Source organism: Phalaenopsis equestris, unplaced genomic scaffold (assembly GCF_001263595.1).
Source record: "Phalaenopsis equestris unplaced genomic scaffold, ASM126359v1 Scaffold202662, whole genome shotgun sequence".
Classification (NCBI taxonomy): Eukaryota; Viridiplantae; Streptophyta; class Magnoliopsida; order Asparagales; family Orchidaceae; genus Phalaenopsis; species Phalaenopsis equestris.
Genome location: NW_018222348.1, coordinates 4,968 through 16,811, shown reverse-complemented (window position 1 = coordinate 16,811; position 11,844 = coordinate 4,968). Strand labels below are relative to the sequence as shown.

The window sequence follows — 11,844 nt, the reverse complement described above, 5'->3', positions numbered from 1 at the left end:
TATATATATATATATATATATAGAGAGAGAGAGAGAGAGAGAGAGAGAGACACACACACACACACACAAGCACAAGCACGTACATGCACACAAACATGTGTATACATGAGAGCTGAAGCTGAACTAAATTAAAATTAACCAAATATACATTCATAGAGGAGATAGAATAGCTATACATGTTCCCATTAATGATAGAAAGGCCCACATTAAATATACATTCATTATTATATTTTAAAATTTGCCGTAGGATTTATTAGTTTTACGACATGAAGGTTTGATTAATGCTATGAAATGCCTTCATGATATCAATCTTGGCCTAGAAGTTCTTAGTGGATTTGGAAGAGGAGAAGCTTTTATGGATTTCTTTAGCAAGAATGCCATTATTAAAGATCACTCTTCCTTTAATAAGAACTCTCTGGATTGGATGGATTATATGAAGAGGAATGGTTTTCAAGCGATTAGACAGGGATATTGGTCTGTAATTCAAAGTACTTGTGGTATGCAATTTCTTATATATCTGAGTAAATGCAGAATGGTTGGCCCCGTTTGGGATTTCTTTTGATGTAAAAAATCCTTAAGAGGCACAACTTGATTGCCAGTAATATTTCTGGATTTGGTAAAATTTTTTTTTGAAATCATCCAATTTTGGTGCAACCTTCTTATCAAATTTTTGAAGAGTACTAATGGTTTCTTGATCAGTGAAGGAAAACACATGCCCATATTTAAAATTTGCACATTACTAGGCAACTAGTTAGACATAAGGTGTCTTGCTAATTATAAAGGTCAGTGAAGTAATTGATAGTTTTAAGAGCAATATATTTCGAGTTTGTAAGAGAGGTTGAAGGTTTGCATAGTCTTTTAGTAAAATTTTTATTCCTTTTTCCTTTAATCTTATTAAGTTTTTTGGCAAATCATCAGCTTTAACTAACCAATTAACTTTAGCTCCTTTGAATTAGACATTTGCTCGTAGAATTAATAGGAAACGAAGGTTTTTCTTTATTTTTTCTAGATTTTAATAAAAGTAGGTTGATCAAGAAGATGGAGCTTTGGTAAAGAGAAAATTCTTGCTTATTAAATTTTAGGAAAAAATATGGAGCTGGATATGTTTGCATCATTGTTTTAAGGAACATTTTCTAGAGTTTGGTTAACATCCTAAATTTTTCATATAAGATGAAGATTGGATTACTCACAATAAAAGTATTCCAATTATTTGCACCTCGTTTTAAGGAACAGTTTTAGATTTTGGTCAGCACAAAAATTTTTATATAAGATAAACATAGGGTTACTCGAAATAAAAATTCCAATTAATTTTTAGTAATACTTTTAAAATCAGGATGGAGAGATGAAAATCTTGTTAAGGGAAACCTGTGTTTGACATTGTGAAAGAAGCTAGACAGGCACTGAAAAGTGATAATAAGGAGGCAGGAGTGTCTATTAGAAGAGGAAGAGAATATGACAAGTCAAGCAGAGTTTATAAATTGATTGTTAAACCAATAAAAGGAAAGGCTAGAGTTCAGAAGATTCATGAGGCCAAAATGGTGTATGTAATTATTAAAATAAAGCAGCTCAGTAGGGAGAACCACAAAATCCCCAGTTTTTAACTCTTTAAGATTTAATGTAATTGAAATCACTAGTTACCACAAGGGATACATTCACCTCCGAGAAAACCTGCATTACAGATAATTTTTCTTTCAGCAGTTGAATAAATGAAGTGATAGAAAGGGACTTCATTGATAAATTGAACGTTGGTGATAAAAGAGGAGAAATAGATTCTGCTATCATCTTCATTTGATCAAAATCCTACTATGTTGGTAGGAATGCAAATTATGATTTCTACATTCATTATGGAACAATTTTTGTCTTTTATTGAGATGTAACACATGGATGCTCCAAATGAATTTTAGTTTCAACTAGATTGATAAGACCAATACTTTTTAGTCTGCACCAGATGTTTGCAATATTTCACATGAAGAACTTTGACATTTCCAAGATGTCAATGAAGGGCTAATAGGGTTTGAAAAGGTAAGGGCTTTTTTGGGATTACTTTTTTCTTGGTTTTTTGTTTTTATTTCTGCTTTTATTTTAAAAATATATTTAGTTAGTGCATTTTTTTGTATATTTTTATAATTATTTTTAAGAATATTTAAAACATTTAATAGTTGTTTTGAATTTTTTTAAAAGCAACTCAACATGTTTCATTTTTAGGAAAAACATAAACAAAAATTAAAAAAAAAATAATCAAAAAATAAAAAACAAAAACCAAAAGTGATCTCAAATGAGAAATTGATGTTAGAGGATGATTTCATTTAAATCTGCCACAAACCATTGGATAAACTCTAAGAGGATTGTTTGGAAAGCTTTTTGCCATTGAGAGAGATCAAAGACGAGGAATTTGATTTATTATTTCGAGCAGTTATGGGGAGATATATGATGAATTAGATTATTAGATTTGAAGAAGGGAAGTGAAAGGGGGGTTAATGTTTGGAATTATAGGGTTAAGATCCACTTGGGGATTTGATTGCGGACTTACATACCGTAAAGAGCCAGAGTTCAAGTATTTTTGGGACCGATTAGGCACCACAATAGATTGGAGCCTTCTTGGGTTAGTAGGGTGCCTATTATACCTTTTCTTGCTCTTACTATCACCACCGACAATAGAGAAAAAGTGTAGATTATGTACATGGCACAATGGGTGAATGGTAAAAATAAAACTCCTGAAAGCTTAAGAGATCAATATTCCAAGATGTAAAGCTGACCATTGATAAACCTGAGATCATCTGACCAAACAAAACAGTCTCTTAATCTTCCATTTGGCTAAACTGAAAAAGAAGAGATTTTTATTAAGGGATTGTGTGGTGATGGATTTAAATTGTATTTAACTTAAATCATGTGTTAATAAATCCAGTTTCTTCTCACCTTCTTAGTTTTTTCTTAAATTTACTAAATCCTGCTAGGATTTAATTAGTCTGGATTCACAAGGTTTACTAAAACTGCTGCCAAACAGCCCTAAGACTTTTGGGAGTTCCAAGTTATTCCCATATTTCAAAGTCTTCTGACCATTACTTTTTTCCCGGCAGCCAAACGGTAGCTTTAATGAATAAAAACATTTACAAGATTTGGATCATCATTCTCTGATGTTTTTGTTTTAAATATTTACAGGGGAAAGGGGAATTCACCATGGAATACCTGGAGCACTCAGCAGTTTCCCAAGATGTGCAGATGCAGCTCATCAACACCTACAAGGCAAGCAAGGGAACAACAGATTAAGTTAAATTACAAACACAGCCAGGGTTCTTACAGCAGGTTAATTATATAAAGTTATAAGTTACGTTTTGATCCTTCTTTTTTTTTAAATTTTTTTTTAAACTTTTGCGATTAGATGCATACGTCCCTGTTAATTATGCATACGTCCCTGTTATAAGTTACGATTTATGTGAGAGTTGATTATGGTCAGGTCCCTGTTATAATGTCTCAATGAAAGGATGTATACGTCCCTATTCACGCTGATTTATTCCTGTAATAAGTTCTCCATAATTTTGATAGAATAAATAAATGATTAATCTGTGGGCAGCAGGAAAGTCGATTAATATGAATATTGCAGTTCAGACGGTATATTTGCTGAATTTTTGGATAGATTTGTCAAATTATAAGTTGGGTGTGTGCTGTATGGAGTTCTTATCAGAGAATATGGGAAAATATTTACGTATGTAAGAGGTACGCAACACTGCTTACTTCAGAGGTTATTCAAAGAGTACAAGGGGGTTACATTCACGTTATAATCCCTATAACATTCTTGTAACTTACCTGTACCTATCGGAACTACAGAAGTGCAGAACTTATTTGTAGGTTAAAGATAGGTTACACAGAGGTTACATGAGGATATTATGCGAATATAACCCCCATATACTTTCTAAATAACCTCCCGACGTACTCAACTCTGCGTACGTCTTACGTATGCAAATATTTTTCGAGCATATGACCTTGTAAAAGGCCATGTGTTTGTTTATAATCAATAAAATTATTTAGTATTTGTTTTTGTAATGTAAAATAGGGAGTAACACTTAGGGGATCATTTTTATTTTTTATTTTGTTACTTTATATTTTATTTTAAAATAAAATATGTTTGATATTTGTTAATGTAAAATATTATTGTTTTTAGAATATTTTGAACATTTAAAAACTATACTTTTAAACAGTTGATTTGTTTTAAAAAAAGTATAATATATAAACATGCTAAAAAATATTAAATAAATATATTTTTAAAATAAAAAAAAAATGAAGAAGTTTATCCTAATTAGGTTCTTAATTTTATAGATATTTGTATTTAAGAAGAGTAAAATATCAAGGTGTACGATATGTTAAAATGTAACGCCTATAATTTTTTATTTCCCTCATTTTTTGGTTAATAGATATAAATTTTTGAAAAAATACATAAAATATATTATTCAAATTTAAAATATTTGATTTGAAATATTAATTTTTTAATATATTTGTGGGTGTTTATAAGATGAGTTTTTTTACCTTGCCATTAGGGGTATCAATTGGGGTTCTAAAGTTTCGGTCTGATTTGTAATTGATTCGGCCTAAGTAGAGTCAACCTGAACCTGATCTGAATAATAAATGAGTTGAAAATTAAGACCTAAGCTCGAGTATGATATGTTAAACAAAATCCGACCTGAAATTTTGTGTTTATTAAGGTCATGTTTAGATTTTTGGGTTCAATTCGAGCCAGACATGAATAATAAATGATTCAAATTTTCTGACTCAAACCTGACTCGAAAAATATTTGGGTTAACTTTTATCCGGACTTTTTGAATCGAGTTTGATTCATGTCGACGTGTCGGGCCAATTTTTGACACCCATATTTGGCATTGTGATTTAATAAATGTAGGAATATTTGGCACTGTGCTTTAATAAATGTAGGGTTTTATTCTTAAATGTTAGGTTGTCCATCTAAATGTAGAATAACTGATCTTAACAAACAGTAAAGTCTTTTATTGTGGTTTTTTTAATTAAATATGATTTTTTTATAATCTATATAGAGAAATTTATGAAAGCCATTCATTAACTTATTGGATCCATTTATGGCATAAGTTCATTTATTTAAATTTTGCCAAATTAGTCATGCAGCTATTTGTGATGGGCGCATTTTAAGTGCTTTTTCTTGTGTGAATTATTAATTTGGAGTATATCATTATTCATGAAAGAATATGTACAAAAGGTCTTTTGTTTGCTCTAATTACGTTTGTGAACCACTGCATTTGATAAACAACCCTAAATCGATTTGATTCAAATTTGATTTTGTTTGTTTAAATTAAAAAATAAACATGTTTACATATTTTTTAAAAGCTCGTAACTTTAGTGAACTAAACATGGACGCAACTTAGTTATGTTCACGAATAAACTCCTTTGTTGTTTAAGAAATAACTTTTTAAATATTCAATATTGAACTCTGTGATAACTTATATCAGATATTTATATATGAAATATTATTTAAAAAAATTGATTAACTATTATTTATTTATTTTTAAATAATTTAAATTGTTATTGATAATATGCAAATTAATTTAATGCAATACATTCTTATTTTTTTAATTTATATAAATTAATTTAATAGTACTCTTTATGTTATTTTATTAAAAAAAATACTTTACAACATACATAGTTTCTTATTTAATTTGTGTAAAATTAGTATTGCTAATTCAAAATTTATTCAATTACTTAATTATTTAAATTTATAGAATCATCTATTGAAAATTTAATACGAAAAATTGATACTTGTTCTAATTTTTAGCTTTTTTTCTTATTAACTCATTTAAGAACTCATTCACTTGATATAAACAAATCAAGTATAAATTAAATTCAATAATTGAAACTTTTAAACAAGTCAATCTTGAATGCATATGTGAATGCTCGACATAAGCTCAAGCCGAACATGAATAACTTTTAATATAATATTACCAAGCTAAGTCCAAACTAAGATTTACTCAGCTTGACCCGGCTTGATTACAACATTAGGCCCAACATTAGGTTTTTGCATGGATTGGACCAAATCCACCATAGCTTGTATATAAACTTAGACCATTTTAAGTTAAACACAAGCCCCCAATTTTGACTAGGCTCCCTGGCCATAGAAATGCTCTAGAAACCCATTACAATGGCGAGTAATACTACAAAAATTGTTACAACTAGAAACAACTAAACTGAAAAAAAAAAAAGAGTTGTAAAAAAAGATTTTCAATAACCCCAAAAAAATTACAAGAAAGCACGCGAATTGAAAACAAATGTTTAATAAATAATAAATATTCAATTGAAGAGTATTTATTTATATTACATTATTTTACTTAAAGAGTTTTTTGGTGAAGAGTAGTGATATGCCATAAAAAATTTATTTGATCAAGCAATTTACCTTGAAACATTTCTTAGATCTTTAAATACATTGAGTTTTTGAAAGAAGCACCTGCATAAGGATCATCTAAATTATGAGTGTTCCTAATTATAATGAACATACTAGATAAATCTGACGAGCCCGTGATAGTTTACTTCCAATATCATTAAGATAATAAGATACCTTAAGAAAGATCAAAATGAATAGTTTGAGTGTGTATTTTAATTTTAGGTCAAAATTATTATAATACTTTTTTTCAAAAAGTTATACATAAACCAATATACAAGAAAGATTATAGTGAAAGAACAAAGGGCTTTGCTTGTTAGCTCAAAAAGTTCACTAATGTTTACCATTAATGGCAGGGGGGAAGCATACTAAGTCAACATTCACTTTTTGCCTCCAAGGCACACCATCAACAATAACATTGTTGATGCTAGTTTGTTGTTAGCTATTCTGACTTAGATTCTATAAGTTTGTTACAAGGTTGGCCCAACCAAATATCTAGTAATATTATGCATCAAAATTTGTTGTTATAGTAGAATTGATCACCTCAATTTTGAATAAACATTCACTAAGAATCTATAATTTTTTCTAATTACTTTTATTAAACCAAAAAATAGACAAATATTTATTTCAAGGTTTTAGATATGAAACTCTAAAACAAAGCTCTTTGAAACCTGAGATTTCATTAATTGAAATGAAGTTTTGTCTGGCTATTTAATCCAATTTCTCTCATTGGTTCATTCATTTATGCTTATGTCCAATTTTGTTATATTACAATCATCTTAATATATGGAGCTTTCTATAAAGTTGTCCTTGGTTGATTTATCTCTTTCTATTTCTTATTGATGTCAATATCTGCACTATCTTTGACAAAGGCTATCAAATTTATTAATTATTAATGACTTTGTGGTGAGTTATTGGATACACACTGATATGTTTCAATAATTTTTTATCATCGGATATGATTAGTGAAGCATTATGAACAAGATAATCTGACCCCAATTTCATGAAGTTTATAATCAAATGGAGTGTTTCGACAAGAAGAATCTAACAAGTAGGGGTTCATTTAATTATGATGTCATCAATGAACTAAATGTAAAAAAAAAACTATTTGTGATCCAGTGAATGGATGTGGGCGGTCCAATGATATGATTTGGAAGATTGGCTAAAGTTATCAGAATAACCATCTCAAAAACTATACATATGCCCTCATCCATCACTTAAAGGAGAGAAGAAGAGTAGAAATTAGCAGACTAAAGCTTGTGAAATCCTGACGATTGTTGCCGGTCACAAGAGCTTATACAAAAACTATACATATGCCCTCATCCATCACTTAAAGGGGAGAAGAAGAATAGAAGTTAGTAGACTACTAAAGCTTGTGAAATCCTGACAGTTGCTGCCGGTCACAAGAGCTTATCGTCAGCTATCAAATGTCACTGTCGACCACCACCAACAATTACCATAACTAATTACGACTATTATAATCACCAACTACAGTCCTTATATTCCAATTATGATTATCGTCGCCAAAATATTATTATAAATTTATAATCAACAAATTTTCATAATTATATATTCCGTAAATTAAGAGAAGAGTGGGCCCATGTATTTTCAATTTCATAGTGGTTTACCTTGATATGGTCAGATCCAATGATTTTTTTCATTTTCTAAAGTTTTTCCATGTAAAAAATTCGATTGCCTATCTCATCTCCATCAGTGTGTGTAGGACAATTTTACTGAGTTAAGATATAAGATTTCCATGCTGTTGAGAATTTTACAACACGCAACACACACAAATTTTATATTCCTATTTTACTAATAAAGAAAGTTAGTCATATGATTTCAATTTATAAAATTTCATTTAAAAATTCCTGACTTTTATTTTTATTAAAGCATTGCCATCGTTAGTTATGAACTAATAAATCATATAATTACTCGCACCAACTATTTATCCGACTCAATTACTCTAAGAGTTGATTTGATTTCTTTAGTGAAAACAAAGCGAAGGGAATGATAAATGATGCTAAAACTATAACATCAAAGGGCACGAGGAAAGTGGTTATATTTCTATTTCTATTTTTTATTTTTGGGCTTGAAGAGTGGTTGCATTCGAAACCTTCCGCTGTTTTTTAGTCCCACGTCGTCATTTCTCTGTAGTAGCAAGCCAATCCAAGCTTTATAATCATTTTCCTACCATTCGAGCAAAGCACGCAGCTGCGTGGTGTACACAAAGCGAACTATTCTTTCGCCTTTTACTAAAGAATACCGTGTGTACGCTACATAAAGCAGCATACGCCTATTTTTGGAGGAGTCCTTTCATAGAAAGGATTCCTATAAAGTGAAATTAAATTAATAAATGAAGTGAAATTAAATTTAAAAAAGAACCGATGCTAATGAAGCTTAATGGACGTGATAACTGAAGTTAATTAGAAGCAATTAAGTACTTTGAAAGATGGCCCTGGGAAAACGGCTTTAGTTCGAGCATTTATTTATATCGTAAATTTCTATTTAGCATGCCATTGTAATTTGTATCATTTATTTTCTCGTTAAATGTTTTAAAATTGAAAGCCAAATTTGGTCTATTTGAACTATTACTTTAAATATTCTAATTCTTACCAATATCTATAAAGTTAATATATATATAATGAAATAATGAAAAATTAAACATTTCATAACCTATTATTTTATTAATGAAGATTTTTTTTTATGAATCCCGTAGGAAATTTTATTCCAATAAAGAATTGATTATATAATTTATGACTGAAAGTTTCACGAAAAAAAGAAACCGTCAGTCACTAAGTACAACTCGCACAAAAAAAATCTAAAAAATATTATGACGTCAAATATAAGTAATTTTTAAATAATCTCCATGAATAAGAATAGAAAGCTCATGAGGTACTCGAACCGGAATTTGAAGTTGTGTTTCTCCAATCCAAGCTTAGAAGTGGTTTCCATCACGATATGTAAATAGCCAATTAACCTGCACAATCTTAAGGAGAACAAATATTTTTTTTTATTTGAATAGTAAGACTCCAAGGATACGTTTTCTTCTTAGTACAATAGTTCCAAAGAATCTATCTCAATATCAATCAAATGCCAACCGCAATTGACAGCTAAAGTTAATGCAACTATAACAACTTCAACTTCAGAACAAATAGGAAATACAACAATAGTAGGAGCAGAAAATCAGAAAATACATTTTCCTTCAAAATTACGACACACTTCACTAAGTCCAGCAAAAAAATTATTCCAATTTCCATCAATATTAATTTTAAGAAGGCCGCGCAAAAGTTTATTCCAACGAATTAAATTAGTAACAGACTTACAATAAGAAGGAATATCTATATCACTTTTAGCAAAGATGTTTCTTAATTTCAAACCCAAAGATTTTTTAAAATTACCAAAACGAAGTAATATAAATAAAATTAGTAATGAAGATAAAGCATGAATGAGTAGTAATCAAATTGTCATTATGTTTAAATTTATTCCTAGCAAACCAAAGGTACCAACAAACAATTATAGGAATAGAGGTAAAAGAATATTCTCACAAACATATCTCCAAAAGTTAAAGAAACCATTGATGGAAAAATTAGTGACATCATTCATCGACATATCACAAAAAGTGAAATATTTCTAAAACTTTTGCTAAATCATTATCTTAGTCCAATGGTTTTGATTTATCTTGGGCTTGAAATTCTTTTATTAAGCATTCTCAGTCATTTTTCATTTGGAGGCTTTTTCATCGCATCTTACCTACTGATGATATTCTTAAATTAAAAAGTTTACGTCTTCCTTCTCGATGTATTCTTTGTAAACAAGCGGAAGAAAATTTGGAGCATATTTTTATTTCTAGTACCTATGCTAAGGATGTTTGGAGTAATTTTTCACTTTTGTGATATGTCGACGAATGATATCACTAATTTTTCAATCAATTATTACTGAAGATTAAATGTATAAAGATTGTCCATCTTTTTATTTAATGGATAGTATTATGACTTTTGTTTTCTTATGCTTGGTAGATTAGAGCATTTGGATTTTCGATAAGCAACAATTTTTTCATTAGTGACAACTTCAAACGTAATGGGGATACTTTAGTATGATTTGGCTTTAACATCGATTGTTTCATTTATATATTTCTTAGACTGAATTTTCAAAATTATGAGTAAAACTAATATTCTTTTTGCTACTGACATCCTCACTATATCCAAATCCATGCTCACTAATGATAGGGTATATCATCTACATCTCCCCTATTTGATGTTATCATTAACTTTGAAGGTTGATAGTTCTCTCAAGAGTTGGATTGTGAGAAAAATTAATCTCTTCCATAACATTATACATTCTGTTCATGATGATAAATTGAGTATGATCAATAGTGATAAAGGAACTAGTGGAATGATAATTTGAGGAGTGATTCTTCCCTCCTAGCCCTCGAAATTGTATCTCCTCTTCTCCTGCTTCTTAGTGAATCCTTAATTTACGCCCTTAAATTCATCTCACTCTTTAACCTCTATTTTCTTTTATTCAATATAAAAGCTCCTACCTCCACAACTTTGCACTTTTTTCTTCTTACTCTTTCACAAATATTAATGCTAAGTTAGATCATGTGATCCATCTGACATCACCATTAACTCCAAAGAAAACCCCATAGGTACACTTACCTAAATATTTTCATACACCCAAAATAATATAAGCTCACACATGTGAGAGACTTCTATAGAGAAGGTAATTTTAAAGTTTAGGCATCACTCCCTCAATTTACATCTTATATATCTACTAGAAACATAAAACCTTATTTCTTTGCTTATGGAGCCAATTTTTGCCAGAAATGATTCTTTTTTTCTTTAAATGAGAATGATTATCATAATTTTGATGTGAATGCTACAGATAGAACTTGAATTAAATGAAGCTCTTTCTTACCCTATTTTATTCTATTTCTATCAAAGATCAATTTATTCATGAAGTTCTTAAGTGGGTTTCCTCCAAATCCTTATGTTATACTAATCTATATTGATAACTCACACTTTATGTTAAAATATTAAGTGAGAAAAATACTTAAAAAATTTGCATGAATACTTGTTTTATTACTTGTTTATTTTCATAAATTACATAACTTTTTATGTTTTAAGCAGGAAACCTCCTAAAAGATAATTTTAAGTGGAGTTAGTGAACTTCACTAGAATGTTGCAAGGCCGTGTCTAACGCCTAGGCATTGTGGCAGACATCTAACACCGGGCTTCAAGTCAGCACGACCTGGGCCAAGTTGGGCTTCAAGACTTTAACATCTAACGTTTCGCTCTGGAAGCATGTCGGTAACGACTGTAGGCTCTCGTTGGCCCCCTGCTTCAACTGCCACAGAGATTGGGCACTTTTCTTAGGCCTTAAGGCACTGGTGAACTGCGATAGAAAAAGTCTTCTGAACTTCGCAAAATAGGTGATTACCTTTAAGTGCA

At 30.0% G+C, this 11,844-nt stretch overlaps 1 protein-coding gene across 2 annotated transcripts in view; it reads left to right on the top strand.

Annotated features, from left to right (window-relative positions):
• The window catches only part of LOC110036112 (elongation factor G, mitochondrial-like), a 12,314-nt gene extending 8,710 nt beyond the window's left edge, over positions 1 to 3,604 (top strand). For both annotated transcript variants that reach the window (XM_020740477.1, XM_020740476.1), the window contains exon 7: positions 3,160 to 3,604. In XM_020740477.1, the coding sequence (XP_020596136.1) occupies positions 3,160 to 3,267 (108 nt within the window). In that variant the 3' untranslated portion in view covers positions 3,268 to 3,604. The remainder of the gene's footprint in view (positions 1 to 3,159) is intronic.
• Positions 3,605 to 11,844: the final 8,240 nt, after the last annotated feature.